The sequence below is a fragment of the Neodothiora populina genome (genome assembly GCF_041146345.1).
Source record: "Neodothiora populina strain CPC 39397 chromosome Unknown canker_contig_17, whole genome shotgun sequence".
Taxonomy (NCBI): domain Eukaryota; kingdom Fungi; phylum Ascomycota; class Dothideomycetes; order Dothideales; family Dothioraceae; genus Neodothiora; species Neodothiora populina.
Genome location: NW_027191406.1, coordinates 35,732 through 56,057, shown reverse-complemented (window position 1 = coordinate 56,057; position 20,326 = coordinate 35,732). Strand labels below are relative to the sequence as shown.

General features: G+C 51.1%; 3 protein-coding genes across 3 annotated transcripts; 1 reads left to right on the top strand and 2 right to left on the bottom strand.

Annotated features, from left to right (window-relative positions):
* Positions 1 to 489: 489 nt before the first annotated feature.
* AAFC00_003946 (uncharacterized protein) lies at positions 490 to 1,131 on the bottom strand (the record flags this gene model as incomplete). The annotated part of the gene is made up of 2 exons (XM_069343498.1): positions 490 to 615; positions 676 to 1,131. The coding sequence occupies 2 exons, from the start codon at positions 1,129 to 1,131 to the stop codon at positions 490 to 492; spliced, it is 582 nt and encodes a 193-aa protein (XP_069202052.1).
* A 351-nt stretch (positions 1,132 to 1,482) lies between these two features.
* Positions 1,483 to 3,651, top strand: AAFC00_003945 (uncharacterized protein; the record flags this gene model as incomplete). Its single annotated transcript, XM_069343496.1, has 1 exon — positions 1,483 to 3,651. The coding sequence occupies one exon, from the start codon at positions 1,483 to 1,485 to the stop codon at positions 3,649 to 3,651; it is 2,169 nt and encodes a 722-aa protein (XP_069202051.1).
* A 14,647-nt stretch (positions 3,652 to 18,298) lies between these two features.
* AAFC00_003944 (uncharacterized protein) lies at positions 18,299 to 19,639 on the bottom strand (the record flags this gene model as incomplete). Its single annotated transcript, XM_069343495.1, has 1 exon — positions 18,299 to 19,639. One exon carries the CDS (start codon positions 19,637 to 19,639, stop codon positions 18,299 to 18,301), a length of 1,341 nt encoding a protein of 446 aa, XP_069202050.1.
* Between the last annotated feature and the right edge of the window lie 687 nt (positions 19,640 to 20,326).

Here is a 20,326-nt window from a genome sequence, read left to right as displayed (position 1 = left end):
CTTCGTAGGGTCAAGCTTGCTGTTTGCTGGAATGCACTGGACGACGCTGTCTTCATAGACCGGTATTGATAAAGCCAAAAAGACGGTGAATCTGGCTTGCTGAAGCAAGAGTCGCGTAGTGGGGTTTATGTAACAATGAGTCTGTCTCCCATTTTGCTGGTCTAGCTCGTTGTTTACTTACGACGAGCTGCACATTTGATCATGATCCTCGTGCCCATCTTTCAAGGCCGATGGCCATGTCAAACACCCCTCTCTGTCTTCCTTTTCCAAGAGGTCTATGCCTACATTGACGTAATCCAAATGCGCCAAACCCCGATGCATGCCTATATCATTGCCTCTTCATATTTCGCAAATGCCCAGAAAAACGCCGCGGCTCCTTTTGGATGTATTCTGGAGGGAGATTGATGAGGGGGGTATCTTGACGACTCTCTTTCTCAACTTCCGACTCTTTGTCTAACAAATCAAGTGGCGGACTCTTTGTCTAACAAATCAAGTGGCGAAAAGAGTATCTTCTTCTCTGAGGTATTCGCCAATGTCTGCCTGTCTGAAGCAGACGATCCCGGTGGGATCTAGTCTCTTGGCCTCTGCGGTGCTGCGCGCGGTGACTCCGAAGCCCTGTTGGAGAAGCAGTGTAAGTCAATGGAGCGGAAACAGATCAGAAATGGAAAGAAGTACCAGGGGGGTGTCGTTCATGCTCAGCACAATGACTCCAGAGTGCTCGGGACATTCCTCGCTCCATCGTCCGACGTGGGCCTTGACGACGTGACCACCGTACAGAAAGGGCATCTCTCCGTTGGGCTTGACCCAGATCTTGTAGCGGGCGTGAGGGGCGATGACATCGAGGGCGGTGATGTGGAGTCTGAACTTGCCCGTCTTGGTGAACTTGCCTAGACAGGTGCCCAGAGACAAGAGCGAGTCGCGGGAGACCGAAGTGGCGAGATTGGCCAGAGACTCGCGGACATAGTAGACTCGCGATTCCTGGATGCGGAAGACGTAGCGCTCCTCGCTTTCTTTTCCTCCTTTCGTTGCGGTTTTGGCAGTGTCTGTCAAGAGGTTGTTGAGCGAGCGGCCCGTGTAGTTGGCGAGTTTTGCGAAGAGAGTCTGCGTCTCCGTGTCTGTCAGAGGACGCATCTTATAGTGATGTAGAAATGCGATGATCCAGCGATGGGTCGGGTGGATGGCTGAATGGACAGATGGATGGGAACAATAGAGACTTCGTTCCTTCCTTGTTCTTTCCCGGGAGTCTCGAATTCCCCGCAGAAAGAGCAGGAGCAAAGAAAGTCCCGAGAAAAAAGATACTGCCGGCGGAAGGAGCATGCTGTGATGTCAACCTCAAAGGAGAAGGCGGTGAGATTATCTTATCTCTGATCGTCTTGGCACGCGCGACTTCCCAAACCGGACCCTGGATCTTTTTGTTCAATAGGATGAAGATTTGATCATCTCAGTCTTGCTTTATAGCCATAAGCCATAATAACCACAAGAATGGCGCCAATCACCAAGCGACGGAGGCTCAGTCCTCCCGGCGAAGATGCTCCTCCAAAATCAAAATCAAAATCAAACCCACAACAAAAGTCCACACCCGCCCCGACCGACGAACAAGCCACCGACAGCTTCTACTCCAACGCCTCCAAGTGGAACCTCGAGCAAGACTACGAAACCCGACCGCGCAAGTTGAGCAAGAAGAAGGAAGAGAAGAACAACAGATTGCCCATCAAGACCGCCGAGGGATGGGTCGAGCACAAGCAGGAGGAGCCTGCCCCGGTCGAGACGCCAGCAGACGCCCAAGACGACGACGACGACGACGACGACCACGACGAGGACAGCTTCCTGGGCAGCGGCGACGAGGATGACGACGCAGAGGAGGACGAAGAGTCGGAGGAAGAGCAGGAGCCAGAGATTCCCATCAAGCAGCAGATCATCACCGCAAAAGAAGAGTTGGCTCGGCTGGCCTCCAACATCAGCGAAGACCCCGAAGAATACGTCGGCCAGCTCAAAACCCTCGCTACCATTGCCTCGTCCAAGATCCACGCCATCCGCAAACTCGCTCTGGCCACTCAGCTCGCCGTCTACAAAGACATCGTCCCCGGCTACCGCATCCGCCCCTTGACCGACGACGACATGCGCGCCAAGCTGAGCAAGGACGTCCGCGTCCTGCGCAACTTCGAACAGGCCCTGCTCGGAGGATACCACGACTATCTCGCAGACCTGAAGAAGGCGGCCAAGTTCAGCGGCGACAAGAGAATGACAGACAAGGCCGGAGTGGCCACCGTCGCTCTCGCCTGCGCCAGCACTCTCTTGAATGCAGTGCCCCACTTCAACTTCCGCGGCAACGTCCTCGAGATTCTCATTGGCAAACTCAGCACGAGACACGTCGACCAGGACTTCGCCAGGTGCAGGGACGCCATCGAGCAGCTCTTCCGCGACGACGAGGACGGCAACGCCAGTTTGGAGGCTGTGCAGATGGTCACGAGGATGATGAAGGCGAAAAGTTACCACATCCACGAGAGCGTCCTGAACATGTTTCTGCATCTGCGTCTGCTCTCCGAGTTCGCCCACAAAGCCTCGACCAACCGCATCGACAAGGACTCGGACGACCAGCCGCCTCAAAAACTCAAGAAAAAGGACCGAGAGTTCAGAAGCAAAAAGGAGCGCAAGAGAGTCAAGGAGTACAGAGTGGTGGAAAAAGAACTGCAAGAAGCAGATGCCGTCGTCTCGCACGAGGAGAGAGACAAGTACCAATCCGAGATGCTGAAGCTCGTCTTTGTCGCCTATTTCCGCATCCTCAAAGCCCGCCTCCCGAACCTCATGGGAGCCGTTCTAGAAGGGCTGGCGAGATACGCCCATCTGATCAACCAAGACTTCTTCGGCGACATCCTCGAGGCACTGCGAGAGATGATTGCCACAGCAGAATCCACTCCCGCCGACGGAGGCGACGACGCCGAGCACTCGGACCCCGAAGACGAAGACGAGCAAGGAGCGAGCAGACCGCGAAACCTGAACCGCGAGTCTCTCCTCTGCATCATCACCGCCTTTGCCCTGCTCCAGGGCCAACTCGACGTCGTCAAGTCTGCAAACTCGCTCCATCTCGACCTCGACTTCTTCATCACCCATCTCTACCGCACCCTCGTCCCCTCCTCCCTGAACCCCGACATCGAGCTCGGCGCCTCCTCCCTGCGTCTCACCGACCCTTACACAGGCGAAGGCGGCAACTCGGTCCTCACAACCAACAAAGACCACAAGATCAACGTCCAGACGACGACCGTCTTACTCCTGCGCTCGCTGTCGTCCGCCCTGCTGCCTAGAATCGCCACTCGCAGCGTCCCGCCCCTGCGCATCGCAGCCTTCACCAAGACCCTGCTGACCGCCTCCCTGCAACTCCCCGAGAAGTCGGCGCTGGCCATGCTCGGTCTTCTGACCCAGATCACGCGCGTCCACGGCAAGAAGGTCTCGGCGCTGTGGTACACCGAGGAGAGAAAGGGCGACGGCGTGTGGAAGGGCGACACGACCAGCGCCGCGGGCGGTGAAGTCGAGGGCACGAATCCCTTCGCCGCGACGTGCTGGGAGGGCGAGATCCTGAGGAAGCATTTCTCCCCGCAGGTCAGAGCGGGCATTGTGGGATTGGAAAAGGCTGTTGTAAAAAGTAGAGCTTAGATCCAAGATATATCCCTCCTATCTACCATGTCCATCAATGAGCTCCCATATCCAAAGTCTCGCGTACGACCCCAGTAGTACCCAGCAAAAGTATCCCAGTGCATGTCCTGCGCGGACGGCGCCACTGCGTGGAGCCTTCTTTTTTCGACCGTCCTCTCCCTGCTTTGGACAAACTTGGTCTAGCAGAGATATGTACTTATGTACTACAAGTCTCTTGGTTTCCAAGTGTTTGAAGTGTGAGACTATATGTTCATGACCAAGGTCGGGGCCGAGGACAGAAAGGAAAGGCCCCACGCAGTGGCGATGTCCGCGCAGGACTGTCCGCTTCTCTAATCTATACATCCGGTTTGTCTGTAGTGCAGTCTATACGTCGTTTTACCCGATAGACTATGATGAGAAGAGTGGCACCACGCAGTGGCGCCGTCGGCGCAGGACGACCCTCGATCAACGACTCCAGATGCTCCAATCACCGATTTTGCATATATGCTACGCTGACCTGGACCGACGGCGAGTCCTGGCGCCAGGTCGGTCTGAGACAGACAATATGCACCAAGACCAACACAACAAGCTCGTCTCGAAGAGCCAAGAGCATCATATACCGCAATCTCGCTTACAACATCAACAACGAGAAAAAGTTGGCGGCGGTCAGGACGAGATCTCTAGAGTCTTCTTTCTTCACCTCGAGCCTCGCAGAATGGTGTATATAGTCAGAGACATGGCTTTGCACAGTGTGTAGCACAGTGGAATCGCAACCTTGTCCGCGTCCTGGCTCGTGGGGAACCAAACCGATCGAAGCATCAGCAACCAAGATCAACCACGGATAGACCTTCCGAGTCCCGAGCACGATCGGCCTCTTTCCATCTGGACTATTGTGCTTGTACTGTAAATACCTGGGCCCGGCATCGTCTTTATCTCCACTTGGTTGTGTTCGAGTCACTTCACACCTGCTCTTTCCTGTATAGTCTGGGACTTGCCTGTGAGTGTAAGATCAAGTCGAAGCTTAACCCATGGGCCCCGGCTGTCGATGTTAAGATTAGCCTTGCTTCCGGTGCCACACCATGTGGGCTGCTCGAGATTGTCCCGCCTTGGTAATCGGAACATGCTATCGTATGGACAAAGGAACGAAGCATGAAGGAATTCATTTCAACGTCCTATTTCACTGCTGTAAAGTAAAATGAACCAAGACCGCTGGCAAAGACTCCATCTCAGGCCACTGCTCGTTGTGCAGTCCAAGAGCATCCATTAGCCCTGGGAAAAAGTCACTGCTGTGCAATGCACCTTCGGCAAATATTGCAGCGATAGTGCAGCAGCCAAGACCTACTCTATCAATATCTCTCTGTCGCTCTCGAGCTGCAGACTGAATCGCCATGGGCCTTGGGTGTGGGATTATAGACGGGAGGATCTCGAATATGATCGATGTCCGCTCCCTATTCGCCCAGAGAAATGCAAAATGGCAAATGCACGTCGAAAAAGCGACAGGTGATGCGGCATGTGATTGGCCTGTAACAGGGGAGGCCCATTCTCCCGTACAAGCACATACAAATGTCTATATTAAAATATCCTCGTCGTGCACGCGCAGGGACTTTGACCCCCTTTTTTCTTTCTAGAAAATCAAGCCATTTCGGCCAATAGCCGTGCGAGTCTCGCCGCAATGACGTCGAATTTGAACGACCTGCTATTTCTGTATGTGCTCGTAGTGTGGCGAAGACACGTCGACAGACCAAAAATGCAGTGAGTGATCCCATGAAAGTCACATCCTGTCGTCGTGTTAAGACTAAAGAACAATAAAGTGAACTCCGTCATCCGTTTCTAACCAATCTTTAACGGAGCCCGAGGATTCAGGTCCCTGCATGCCGCCTTTACGGGGATGCGTTGTTCCGGCCCGGAACTCAATGCGTTAAAACTCGGGTCAAAGCTTTCACGAGTGACAGTAAGGTAAGGTATCTTTAGGAAAGGCGCGCGCGCACCGCCTCAACTGATAAGTCGATCAATCGCTTCAGGAAGTTCTCGAATCAGCTAAAAACAAACTTGATGTCGGCTCGCCGCTTCCTATCCTCCTGTCTCGATCATGAGGGATGGCTTCTCCCGGTCATGACTTCGCCGGAGGAGAAAACCAACCCGTGAATCGTCGACTGTCGAATGGCCAGCAGCAGCAGCAGCCGCCGCCGCAGCAGCAGCCACTGCTACAACATGTGACCGACCAAAGTCAAACCGACAATATCCGTTCGTGGCTGGACTCGACATCACCATCGATACCGCCACTACCCTGGAATAATAATGCAGCTAATCTAGATGAGCCACGGTCGTCTTCGACTACAACGCATGCCGAATCGACTGCTGTAGTAGAAGGTGGCGAGTATCCGCCGCCTTACAGAGAAATTGACCCGGCCAAGGACTATCCGAGCACTCATGAATTCGAACTGGATGAGAACAACAAATCCAACTTCAAGCTCTATACGCCGTTTTTCCTGCGAACATGGGTCTTCGTCGCGTTCGCTTTCACTTTTGCTGCAATGCTCATTGCAGTCGAGGTCATGTATCAATTCGCTAACCGGGGCCACGGCCTGCGAACGCTCGACCCTGACCTTCACTATCTCTGGACATTCGGCCCAACTCTGTTTCTGACTATTGTTGCATGTCTCTGGGGCCGGGTCGAATACTGGGTGAAACAACTAATGCCTTGGAAGGCAATGACCAAGGGACCAGTGCCGGCTGACAAAGTACTTCTTATCGACTACGTTTCTCCTTGGAACGTTTCCGCTCTGGTCACCGCTATCAAAGAAAGGCATATTGTCGTAGCCTTGGCAATCATCGGCACCCTGTTGATCAAATTTGCCATCATCTTTTCGGCGGGCCTCTTGTCACTAGGATCACAGCGAGTCTTTGAGCCTGGCACATTGGTGCAACTCAAGGACACCTTCGAGACCTTCGGCACATCTGCTAATTCATCCTACATTCAACCTGTCATCACCGTCTTGGCAGCCAGCCAGTACGGCCTGGCTCTGCCTCCAGGCACCACAGACCATTATGCTGCTCAATCATTCGAGGCTGTCGAGACCATCACCGACGAGAGCAGCGTCTTGCTCGCCGATGTCTATGTCTTGTCCGCGGACATGATTTGTCAAACCGGAGTTATCACCGACGTGTCTGCGGCTCAATGCGCTGGTTCGGACCCCGAGAGTAGCTGCGACATTGTGAGCTACAACATCACCGTGAGTTCCAACGACTGCACCACGAACTCTTCCCAAATCAGCGTTTCCGTCGATGATGCTAGCGATCAGTATTACGGCAGTGTTTCTCTCGATTACTGCAAGGGAAAGCGGGACGAGCAGCGCCTTACCTTTCTATCAGGGCACCAAGTGATCGGCTACTCTGGAGGTGCTAGCAACGCGTCTCACTCGACGGCTCAGATCTGCAAACCTCAATACGTCATCTGCAAATCGCCCGTGTCGATATTTCTTAATGGCACGATTGACCGTGTGTCGCAGATCAACTCGTCATGTTCCAGTATCCCCAATATCTCGTCTATGGATCTGGCAGTTGCAGTCTTGGACATGGTCGAGTATGCGAGCATGTCTTACGCGACACTGTTCGACAAGCCTGGCGAAGCATACAATGGCTCCTTTGTCAACCTCGATCCGTTCTTCCAACTTATGAATGCGACAGCACGTCCAAGCAACATCACTCAGTTCAACAATGGCACCTATCTGGAAGATTCTGTGCGGAATCTGTTTGCATCATTGGCGGCTCAGCTTGCGAAAACCGCACTCATGATGCCGACGACACAACGGGTTGACGGAGTTGTCATAGCTTATCAGCAGAGATTGTTCGTTCGCGAAATCTCTCTCCGACTACTGGAGAGTATCTTCGCGAGTCTGATTGCCATCGCTCTGGTTACACTGCTGTTGCGTCCTCACCACTCTACTCCCTGTGATGCTAGCACACCTGCTGGTATTGCGAGCATTCTGGCACGAAGTCACCGCGCGACAAGTGCACTTCATGGTCTCGGGTCAAGCAGACCGCAACAACTAAAAGAACGTTTGACTGGCAAGACCTGTCACACTGTCATCTCGACGGATGGCGACCCAGCTTATGGACTAGTGATCGGCTGCACTGGCAACATCACCCCTGCTTCATCCTTTCGCGAAGAGACTCGTTGGTGGCAGCCGTTCGCTATGAGTGTCTACTCCCGCATTGGGCTTGTACTTCTGCCACTCGCCTTGATTGCAACATTGGAAGCTGTCTACCAATTCTCCAAGGACCACCGTGGATTGGCAGATGTAAATGAGTTCGGCCACTCTTTCTACGCGTGGACTTTTGTTCCTGCTACCGTAACAATACTGTCTCAATTTGGCTACCAAAAGGTCGACTTCTACACGCGCCTATTCCAGCCGTACCGTACGCTTCGTCAATCACCGTCACCTGCGGATAGAACAATCCTTGTCAATTACCTCTCGCAAATGACTCCCAGGACCATCTGGCAGGCCTTTGTCAGGAAGCACTACGCTGTCATGCTCACTGGACTCGTGATGTTGATGGTGCCGCTTTTGACTGTTGTGGTCAGCGGTCTTTATATCCCTGGTTACGTTGAAAACATCGTGCCCTCGTCCATCGGTCTGAACGATACCATCGACAACACTCTTGCATGGAACAAATCCGAATCAAGCTCTTCTATGCTCGCGTCGACAGTGGCAACGTTGTTGGTGGAAGCCAACACGTCGTATCCAGCCTGGACCTACGGAAGATATGTTGTCCCAAAGCTCTCCACTGATGCTTTTTTGAAATCTGAGGCTGGTGCCGACTCAATGTCAAATACCACAACCGTACGGGTGGAACTGTCTGCATACTCTGCTGCAATGAATTGCCAGTATGCCGTGCCAAGTGTTCTTCCTCTGTTGATAGGAACGGACATGAGTTACGCGCATGTACAAGTGCCCGTACCCAAGGGCTGTGGGGATCAGCCCGGATTTGACACTCTACATCTAGGCGATCTTGCTTTACGGGAAGGTTTCTCGGATTACGGTATGACTTACGTTTCGCTCAACGCCTCGCTGCCAGCGCATTGCCCTCAAACGGCTTTTGTTTACGGTCGCGGCAGAGTCGATTCGTTGCATGGCCAGAGTGACCTGGAGCTGTCGGCCGCTGTCTGTTCACCTACAGTGTATCGCGTCAAAACAAATACCACATTCGTCATGCCTGGTTTCAGCATACGATCCATCAAGCCGGATTTCAGTACAATGGAGACGATCACTAAAGGGGGTGCTGGCAACGCGACGTTGAACATTGCAGACTGGCTTCCGCCCACCTCTTGGAATGTGGATCCATTCTATGGAGGCTTGGTTCCCGGCCGTCGTGGCGTTACTTGGACGGATCTACTCGACGTCCAGAACTTTGCCAATTTCTCCAGTGCCGTGGACGAGCTTTACGGGATCATCTATTCACAGTGGCTGAATATCTATGGACGGGCTGAGCCCCCTGCCGATGCTGAAATTCTGGATGCCTTGATCATGGACCCACAAAGGATGCGTCTGCAGCAGAGTGCAGTTTCAACGCGTATTCTGGAAGGACTGTTGGCCGCCATAACAATCTGTATCGTCACTGCATGGTTCCTTCTGGATACTCGAAAGCTTTTGCCCATGAATCCTTGCAGTATCGGCGCCATGTCATCGCTATTGGTCGACTCGGAGATACTTTGTAACATTCCAGAAGGAGTAGAGTGGTACGGTAGAAAGGAGCTGCAGAACAAACGCATCTTTAGTGATTATCTGTTTTCCCTAGACTGGTTCGAGGGGTCTGGCACGACGAAGAAATATGGAATTGACATTGGCAACGGTGAGATTGGCAACAGTAACAGCGACGATTGAGGCGGTCGCCAGTATCAATATTTCCGAAGATTGTCTGTTCTGAGGCAATACATCTACCTTCCGCCGCAACTCCTTCAGGCTGGAATCGAGTCCTCGCATCGCCAGGTACCAGATCTTGGTTCAGCGCATGCAGCGTGGCTATCTTCCTTGAGACACATCGCGCGGCACGGTGATCAGTCGACCCACCCCGCGTTCAAGAATCGTTCGATGAGCGTACAGTCGACCACGGACGACTTAAGGTTCTTGTTTGCGTTCTCATGAGGATATCGGGGCGGTCGTATTCGAGGAGTTCTAGCCGCCTATTGCCGTCGAAGTCCCGTCGAAGGAAACTTCAAAACCACGCCCATCTCCACGGTCAACTGCACGATGTCCATGGGCACTAGACAATCACTGTATCAGATTTTCCGTACGGCTATCCCCACGGACGATCGGATCGTCAAGTACACAGGTCTGTAAGCGGCGCACCAAGACAATGAATACACCAAAACAGCCAGCACAGTAGAAGGGGAACAGTCAGGCGTCCAAGGTCAACGCCCACGACCTTTCCAAGTTCAGCCTCTTTCAAAGCAAAAGAGTAAGAACAAACTACAATACACATACACATACCAGACGGACCGATCATAAAACTTCAGCACAGCAAAGCATAAAGAACATAGACCAAAACTCAACAGATATTGTATATATGACGACAGTGGACGAACAAAAGAAACCTTGTACTTTTTTTTTTTCTAGATAGATTAGACCAGCCAGGAGAGAAGTTTGAAGAACAAAGAAACTCTTCGTTTATTTTGCTTATTACGAACCCGATCTGAGCGTGAGATCGATTCAAAAGTGCATGGTTCAGCCCTCATGTGAAAAGACACAGATTTCTAATTAATGAGCACATTCAAGGTATGGAAAAGCCAATGAGAAACGGCGGCCGCATTGGCAAGCAAAGTCAAGTCTCAAGGCAGGTATAACCGGCTGGACTGCCGGATCCACTCCGCTGCTTCGCTTCGTCTTGAACTTTTGGGCTGCTCCCGCTTACCTGCGAGGACAAGAAGTGACAGCAAGGTATCTTGGGCCAAGCCCCGTCCAGTTCTTACATTAAGCTACAGTATCTTAGACCATGAAAACAAGGAACAGGAAGGTGGGAGCAACGGATCATAGTCCGCATGTGCTTTTCATGCACAGAGTAGATCAGGTTGTTTCGTAGTGCGAACAGTAGTGTGGAAAGCTACTATGTTTCGCATGTTCGCTGATCGTAGATCTTGCGAGCTAGGCTGGCTGGCGGGCTGGCTGGGGGGTGGGGGGGGGGGGAGGGGGGGAGGGGGCGCGTGGCAGGCAGGAACAGGACTCGAGGGTGAAGAGGTGCGGGTTACTGACGTTCTTTCGCACTTGGTGGTTGAGAGGAGAATTACAGATTATGTTACTGCTACTTGGTAGATTCCTCATCTCGCGAGCAAGAGTCTGGTTGGGAGGATGGTGTTGTAGCATTTCAATGTCATGTTATTTAAGATGGCCAAATATCATATAGTCCTTCCTTCTCGGATTACTATCCGCATCCTCGTCTTTCGACGTGAATTGAGGTGCGGATCTTTCTCATGACCTTCGCATGCGACAAGTATGTCGTGGCACTTTTTGGTTATCCTCTACGGACAGAAATTAGAATGCTTCTTACAGCATTCGTGGGGTATCAATTTTGTTACCGGCGGCTTTTTGTGGCTGCTTCCATTGCTTTCATGGGTTTTGGTCTTGCTCTGACGAAGAAAATTTCGAAGCGTGACGGCCTTTCTCTCGGTCTTCATCAACTTCTGAATCCTTTGACACAATCTCTGTGGTCCTGGGGGGAGCGGAAATCTCAGCTGGTGAAACCTCAGCTGGTAAAGCTAGGCGCAAGTACTGGTAGACGGCTCTTTCCGAGTGGAGTGTCGCTTGTACATAGCCAGCAGTTCTCCGGAGTCTTGCTCTTCCGAGATGCAGAGATAAGTGACAATGCCATACTGCATCGGTCGAGCTGGGCGGCAGTAGATCGGCGTCTCAAGCCGTACGACCATTCGTCGAGAATGGACGAGTTTCTCCCTCTAGAGAAATCTGACTTGACTTGTGTAGGGGGTGAGGCGGATTGCATGTGGGCGTTCCATGACTTCCAGGTGTGAAACCAAGAAATCCTACATCCAATGCGGCGGGCAATTAGCTCATGGGGGGCCAGCGACGACATCTGACTCGACAACATCAACATTTTGTTTCGCGACCCAGTCTTGCGTCCTGCTCGGCGCTTGCCCCTGCAGCTGCTGAAGCTGCTGTAGCTTTTGTGGCTGCTGCTGTGGTAATTGAGATAGAGGAGCATCCAGGCCTGTGGCGGACATGTTGCCGCTCCTGCTTTCATCGAGCTCTTGTACTCTGGGCATATCGTTCAAGACATTGTACGCATTCACAGCATCCTCGGTGAGCGAAGTCTGACGGAGGGATCGCCTAGTGGGGGCGGGGTTCGGGTCCACGGTGGCGTCGAGTAGCCATTGCAGACCACCGAAGAACAATTTCGTCCTATCCTCGAATCGCGAAAAGGCACGTTCCGCCTGCATTGCTTCTTTCGCAAGAGCCATGGTTTCCGGCGAAAGGCCTTTTCGCTGAGGTTGTGGTGTCGCGGCAACCGCGCTCGCGGATGATGGACATGCCGGGAAAGTGTGGCTGAAGCTGCCTTTTCTCATTCTAGTTATTGTTGCTGCCGGCGCTTGTTGCAGCTGGTCAGCGCTGTAGCACGAAGGTGTGCTGGACGAGCCCCCGCTTGAATTGGTCTTCATTTTCTGGTTTTTTTTTTTGAAAGGTTGTGTCGTGAGGATATTTCTGCTATTCGAATCCGATCCAATTGCTGTTTTTGTTTCTTGTGTACTTGTCGCTATGTACGGTATGTTGCATCCCCGGCACCAACAAACGTGTCGACAAGATATAAATTGGTCCACAACAAAGGATAGTAACTAACAAGAGTGGGAAGGCTATACATTGTATATACATTTTGAGATTATGGGCAAAAACCGTTGACTGTCGTCGGCGGCTCCAACACTGAGGCTTGGATAAATCGACGATGGGCGATCATCGCCGATCAAGGCGTAGTGGTATGCGACAAATCGGCGATTCTCTGAACTCGCACGGTTCATGACTCTCGCGTCCACCAAGCTCGCAAAGATACCCTGGTCGTCGTGCCTCGTCAGTATGACCCTCCTCGCGGCCCTTCACGGAGTAGGCTCCAGATCATTGAGGTATGTCCAGATGCAAAAGCAGGATTACGTTCACAGGTTCAATTGCAAACTGAGATCACCAATGCTCCTGCACGTGCTGTACCCTTACAATCGTCGATAAGGTACCTTACCTACCTACCTTGCCTTATGCTCGATGGCGGGGAAGGGCTTCAGGTCCCTTGATCCCTCGAAATCGAGGTCCGCTATCCGTCATTCTTGTCGATAAGTGAGACTTAGCAATTTAATTGACACTTATGATCCTACATGGATTACCCTTTTGCGCTTTGTTATTCATAGACTGAATATACGAATTGGATGGGAAGAATGCATCTACTTAATTGTGTCAAGGGTTACTCCAAGTATAGCTCTCAAGCCACGAGGCGCAGGCGTTGCGTCGAACTGCCCGCACTGCTACCAGCTAATGACCAACGCCCTTGCATGCCTGACTGTTCGAAATCTTGTAGTGATAGCAACACGCACCATTGCGGATGGATGTCCATCATGATGGTTTAGCGAGGCCCGATTGAACATGGTCTTAGTGCGAGCCACGAGAGGTAACTGTCCGATAGCCGTCTTGCCGATACTCATGCTTTCCTTCGTGAGGCGTTTAAGCTGTCGACATGATACAAGTGTCATGAATACGAAAGAGGTCGTGTTTGGTCAATGAGTAATTACACAATGAATGGTGGACAACTTTTCCATAAACAATTAATGACTATCCAGTGGATGGCTAATAACTTCCTAGTAAATGGTCGCTGACTCCGTAATGAAGAGTTGATGAAGAGTTGATGAGTACCTAATGAATGCTCAATGAAGAGGTACTGAATGGTTCCATGAACTGTTGGTACATGGTTCATGAAGAGTGTGTCGATGAGTAGTGAATAATGACTACGGCGCCACCAACGCAGTACCCGATGCGCTTCGAATATCAGGGAACACTATTCATCGTTCCAGTCAGGACTCCTGATGATTGATATGCAAGATGAGAACTAACCTTGTGTTGCACGTCCCATAATCTCATCCTCGATCGCTTTGGCAAGGCCTTGGATGAAGTCATTGAGATCTTCCGGAGACATCTAGGGAATAAGCTCTGTTGATTGAACAGTTTCCGGCTTGACCAGCTTGAATTGCTTCCATCTATGGCGTTTCGAAGTCAACTTCCCATTTATATCAACCTTGATGATGAAGGGCTTTGGAATTTCCTCGAGAAGGAGGACTGCAGCTGTAGTGAACGGTCGTTCTGTCGCTTCGCTTTTAGATTATGGATTCTCGAGTTTCCACAACAGTGTAGTGTAGGCCCGATCTGGCGCTTGTCGATGACCAGTGAGGGACCATCGCTCCTCCTTGATCCGGTCGACATTGCGCTCGAGCTTGCCCATTTTGAAACCGACACCGCCGGCCATGGCTCCCAGATTCAACTCAGGATTGACCTCTGTGTTCCTTGTTTCATGGGAATATCTTGATTGTCCATACATCTTTTCAGGCGCGTACGATTGGATGAACGGTCCGCAAGTTTCGTCCGCTGGTGTACAAAATTCCATGGTTATAGCAGCATGTCTAAGAACATAGTCGTGCGGCTGATAGAAACGTAGCTGGAAGAATACCAAACCTGCTCTTTTTTGACCGTGTAGAGGTGAGCCCAACTTGCCCCATCGAGATCGAGATCCGAGCAGCGTACAATCAACGTGTGCTTTGCCCAACCTCTTTTGACCGATACTCTGATCACGTATTCTGTATGTAGGATACTTGGTGTAAGAACTCCAACTCATGATAGCTTTCCCAAGAGTAAACTTCAATAGTCATGATGAAGGGTTTCTAGAAACACAAAATCAAGGAAGCATTTCCCTACCCATGAGTATATCGCGAGCTCCACACTCCTCCGACCCCACACTTCAGGTCACTATTCAGGCAAGCTCATTATGCATGGTAATCAATATTTTTGGCCAATTGTCTACGAGAGATGGGCTTAGCTTCAAGTTTGCCGAGTCGAGTTGACATTGTCGGACAATATAAGGTAGTGTGCTGTCCATCAAGTGTTCCAATGACATATTTGAAATTGTAACTTGCTTTCTTCTGTCTATGGATGAATATTTCCAAAATAATTTGTCTCTTGACCGGACATACTTTGGCACAAATCAAAATAGCCAATGGAAGCTCGAGAAATCGACGCAGCTCAACGTGTACCCTCCACGAGCCCAGCATATCCAACTACAGGCAGACATCGAGGAGGATGTGAAAGGAGTATTGGAAGAGTTCGTGAGATTGAGCAAGCTGGGTCTATACAAGACTGCGCGCGAGTACTACAAGGAAACCCTTGCTGATCATGAAGACTGGTTCCCGGTATTAGCTGAGTACGCTGAGATGCTGCTCGAGCAGGGTGACTTCGGGGAGCTTGAACAATTCTCAAGTCGAATACTTGACGCTGGGGGAGGCCGTTCAGACTTTGATGTTCTAGAGATACAACTTCTAGATCTTTTCAGATGCATGGCGCGCATACACACCAGAGGCATGGTGTTCAAGGCAGCAGAAATAGCTCGAAGCGCAAAGAATGAGACTGCCCTTACACCGGTGGCCTTGTTAGATCATGTTCAGGTAGGGACGAGTTGCAGTATGTGATTGACCTAGCTGGTGCTGTGCAGATCCAGGTCCTAGTTCTAAGTCTTAAGATATTGTTTCGTGCTTGGCAGGTCAATGTCGCCTCTATAGAGGACCTAATGCTTTGCTTCGATAGTAAACCAAAGACAAGTGCCCTCCCTGAGCTGCACTCGAGGCTACTCTCAAGTGGACATCATTGGGAGGCTCTGGTGGTCCAAAGGCATTTACGAACGCTTCACTGGAACAGAGGTTCCTGTCGCCCTTCCGACCTTTGCAAACCAGGATGAGCTATCATTCATCACCAAATTTAGCATTGTTGAGACACATTTCCAATCTATCTCCTCAGCCATGTGGGCAGGGTTAAGCGACGTCACCGAACCCGCTCTGGTGGCACTAAAAAAGCACTTTAGGATATTGTGTTCATTAGTTGCCGAGCTCGGTCCTGAAAATCGAATGCCTGATCATTGGTCACTTCGCTTCGGGAGGGTCTTGTCGATTTACCATGTTGATATTCTGGTGGTCGCAAGTCTTCTAGGTAATTATGTTGCCAGAGTTTCCTTCACGAAGCCTTTACGAAGCTAGCTGATTTCAGGTGGACGTGTATAGATCAGCATGACTACACTAATCAGGCAGAAGCCATGTGGCGGTTGTCTTTGGTAAGAGATGAGAGAGAAATTGATCGGTCTACGCGACTCCTCAAAAAGATTTTGCGGCACACAGGAGATCTGTGGAGTGTGTCATGGCTCTTGGAACATTATCTCCGCGTGTACTCATCATCGCCTCAATTGTTTTCCATCGTCGCAAAGGCAGCGTCGGACCGGATGACTGAACTTGGTGGCGAAACGATTATATGGCCTCTATGTGAATAAAGACACGATGGGGACCCAGCTATTGTAGGCCGTCTTCGGATCTCCAGGAAAGTTGGCAAATGTGCTGAAAATTTAGGAAATCATTCCCGCATACGGAGCTCAGATTATATCCAATTTGAATCCTACATCATCCTCTCTAGATAAGGATGATCTACCTCTCTTGTTAAGATTCTATCATGGCGCTAATACAGCAAGACAACAGGGGGAAGGCAGTGCTATGCAGCCAGGCAAGAATGGGGATGATAATGAACAAGGAGGGAAAATTTGAATACAAAGATGATAGCGATGTATTGAAGTCTTCATCGAGTCAGATGTCTCGTAGTCAAGTCACACAAGCGCCACGAAGCCTGTAAGAGCGACACAGGGAGGCCTACATCGCTTGAATCCATTGACAGCGACGGCCGCGACGTTGGCGTAGCAGAGGGCACTGATCCCATACCTTTGATGAAGAAGAGGAGGAAGTTAGAATGACAACTTCAGAAGCAAACTAAGGTGCTAAGACCACCTATACTTGTACTGGTATCTCGTTAGCAAGGAGACAGGTCTGAAATTCCTTCTGAGTCCCCAGGAGCCTAAGAGGGGCGAGGTAATCGCAGCTATATAGTCATGACGGAGTAATCAGACAAAAACAACCGGCTGGGCATAAGGCTCTCGGTGGATGGACTTGCATTTCTGACTTGCTTGGTGCTTAGACCACCTTTTCATTGATCTTTAGACCACTACGGGTACACGAATACTTCTTCCCTCTTACTGCTTTCACTGATTTTGAATTTGTGACGTACGACCTATACTACCTATTCACGAATCACAGACTGAGTACGCGATGACTACTCACGATCGACTCATTAACTATTCAATGACTATTCGTCAACTATTTATTAGCTACTTATTTGCTACTTATTTGCTACTTATCAAGTATTTACTAATCATAACATTCTGCTCGGATCTGTTCTGCCAAACCCAGGATCGGAACAGATCACCACCCTGAAGGAGAAGAACAGAGTGCCAAGAACTCGGTATTCGGACCGACAAGAGCAGAAAGCCTGAAGGGGAATGGAGCGATGACGAAGTGCCAATATCTTCGTCACCTGAGATGGCTCGCGGCGCTTAAGAGACATTCGTGCAGTCTGCGTCCTCTGCTGGCGACGCTAAAGGTGGCGCCTCGCCTTTGGAAAGTTCGGACGGCGATGCAGAGGGGTCGGACTTCTCCTACTTTCTCAAGCGATACTCGAGCGATATAGAGTGGAGAACAAGGCAGCGTACACGGTAGTCCGAGGCTATGCCCACAAGGTCATGTAAAGTGATTGTTTACTCGACTCGGGAGACTTTCTTAGATTTTACTTGGGGCGCATGTGGAACCGGAGAGGATGAAGGATCGGGTATAAGTAGGGGTTCATGATTTATATGGTAGATACGCTCGACAGCGATGGGATTTCTAAGATCTACTCTAAGCAACAGTATTTTCCAGTCCCACGTTACCCTCACTTTCATAGAGATAGATGCCTAAAAAGAAGAAATAAATGTCAGCCCACTCCCCTGCCTCACTGCTCATCGAAACGAAAAAAGCAAGGTGCCCGAAAGCAATAAGAAAAAAAAGCCGAGACCAGATCCAGAAGAATAGCTAAGGACCGACGCAACAAAGGCAGTCGGTCTTTTGGCACGTTCAACGGCAAGTCTGTTTGATTTTGGGCGCTTTGAAATTGATACGAACTTGTCATGGGGGTTTAGGAAAGCCAAGTTCGCCGTCCTGATAGTTTGCCCGTGGTTTGGTGCTAATGCTTGTGCATGTGGATGGGGATTGGAGAGAAAGTAAGGTCGGGGTTCGGGGTAGCGATGATGGATGAGGAGGCAGAGAATGACTGTGAGAAGGGAAGGGATTGAAAAGGAAAGATAAGAAGAAAGACATACCTTGGTAGACAGATGAACAGAAATGATGCTGTTTCGCTTTCTTACGATGAAGACGCGGAGAAAGGAGTATCATCGAATATGAACAAGGTATCCACCAATGACCTTTGTCTTGATATATGACTCAAAAGACCACGGCACGACTCCAATGAATATTAAGAGATGGAAAGAGGCATAAGAGAGAAAAGCAAAAGGCTCAAGATGCGTCAGCGGCAGCCTTCTTCTTGGCCTCCTGCTCCCTTTTACGGGCGAGATATCTCTCTCTGGCGCTCGAGACATCGGTCTCGGTCTTGCGACTCTTGCTCTTCTCTTCCAACTTCTTCCTCTCTTCTTCCTCTTCCTCTCTTTTGCGTTTGTTGGCTTGTTCGAGCTGGTCTTCCAGCATGCGCGTCTGTCGCTCGCGCATGGCACGCTGGTCGTTCCGGTCGTAGCGACCACTGCCGCTCTGGAATGCGCTCTCCCGGTTCTTCTGGTTCGAGGCTTTGAGGTGGTCTGCTGAATGCAGGTTTGTCTTTCCGCCGGCGGGGGCGACGTTGAGACCAGCGGAGAGAAGCTGGCGCTTGTCTGTGATTTGGCCTTCTTCGTTGATGTGGATGTTGACCCCCTTGGCGCGCATCTCGGCCGCCAATTGTGCCTCTGTTCTGTTGTTTTTGTCATCGTCTGCATCTAGCGAAGAGGGAATCTCGCCTCGTTCGAGCTTCTTGGTCGCCTCGAGGGCTTCGGCGTGTCTCTTGTCTTCTTGGCCCATCAGGTTCTTGTAGAATCCCTGCATGCCTCCGCCGTTCTTCCGCCTCCTCTCTTCCTCCTCTGCCGTCTTTTTCTTTTCTGCCTCTTCCAGACGCTTCGTCTCTTCCTGCTGTTGCTTGTATGCACCAGTGACGAACTTCTCCTTGTCCGCGAACTCGTCTCCCTCGTTCTCTCGTTCTTTCTGCAGGAGTTTCTCGCGGGCGATCTGCTGGTCTTGCTTCCGACGAGCAGCGGCGTCGATCAGGTTGCCAATGTATCTGGGCTTCCGATCCACAGCATCCTGTCGCTCGGCCGCCTGTTTCTGTTGGTGAACGAGCGAATGAGCCGAGTGGAAGGCGTCGTAGTCGTAGATTGTGGGGTCGAGTTCCTCGGCCTTGGACGCCACCGCTTTGGTTTCGCGTATCGACGAGAGGTCGCCGAACTCCATCATGCCGTCGTCGTCGTTGTGGTCGCCCATGTCGAGGGGCTGCTTCGGCTTTCGGGTCGGGGGGTTGGAGGGAGGCGCACCAGATCGTGACTTGAGTGTCGCCGTCGACTTGGCCTTGGGCTTTGGTTGAGCAGGACGCGAAGAAGAACCCAAGACGGAAGCATTGAACTCGGTCAGCTCTTCTTCCTCTCCGAAGACATTTCCGCCCTTGGTGGATCTGTTCTGCTCGTCGTCCGAAGCGACGTCGAGGTCGTCGTCGTCGTCGTCAAAGGCGATTCCTCGCTTCTTCTTCGAGGCGGCAGCATCATCCTCGTCGACGGCGCCTGCCTTGGACTTGACGTTGAGTCCGAATTTCAGTGACATTTCGGTGTCTGATTGGTGGATGAAAGACTGAGTGCAGAGCGCAACTCGGCGTGCAAGACTATTCAACTCATGTTGATGGAGTTGTTGGAAAAGAGAAGAGAAGAAGTCGAAGAAGACGAAGAAGAAGGAAAAGCTTCGTTTCGTCTCGGATTAGGAAGCTGTGCTTTCTGCCAAGACATTGACCTCACTCTATCTTCTCTAATTTACCTTAGCTGAGGTAGCAACAACAGAAAAACATTTACCATTGCATACCTTAGTTTATAGTTGACGAATCAAGGACTGATATACCAAATGGCAATCTTCGGTATGTAGAATGCCCGAATGACATACAAACGGAATTCAAACATGACTGGTCTCTCGTCCCCTGAGATAAAAAGCCACAGGCAACGACACAGATCTTTCCGTTGTTCCACTTCCTGTCCCCATCTTCAGACTCTGAACTCTCACGCGCAACTGTCCCGGTGCTGAAGCCGGAGACGAACCATGCATACGTGATCCTACTTCTTCCCTTTCTGGATGTTGCTGTATATCGCCATGACCGTGACTCTGTATCTCAGCATCTTTCTCTTCTGCTACACTCTGGATCTCTGCTCTTGCTTCTCGCTCGTCTCTCTCTGCCGTCTCTTTCGGAGTCTTGTTGCCACCTCCACTTGCGAACCGCACCTGCTTGGTCGAGCGAACCCTCCG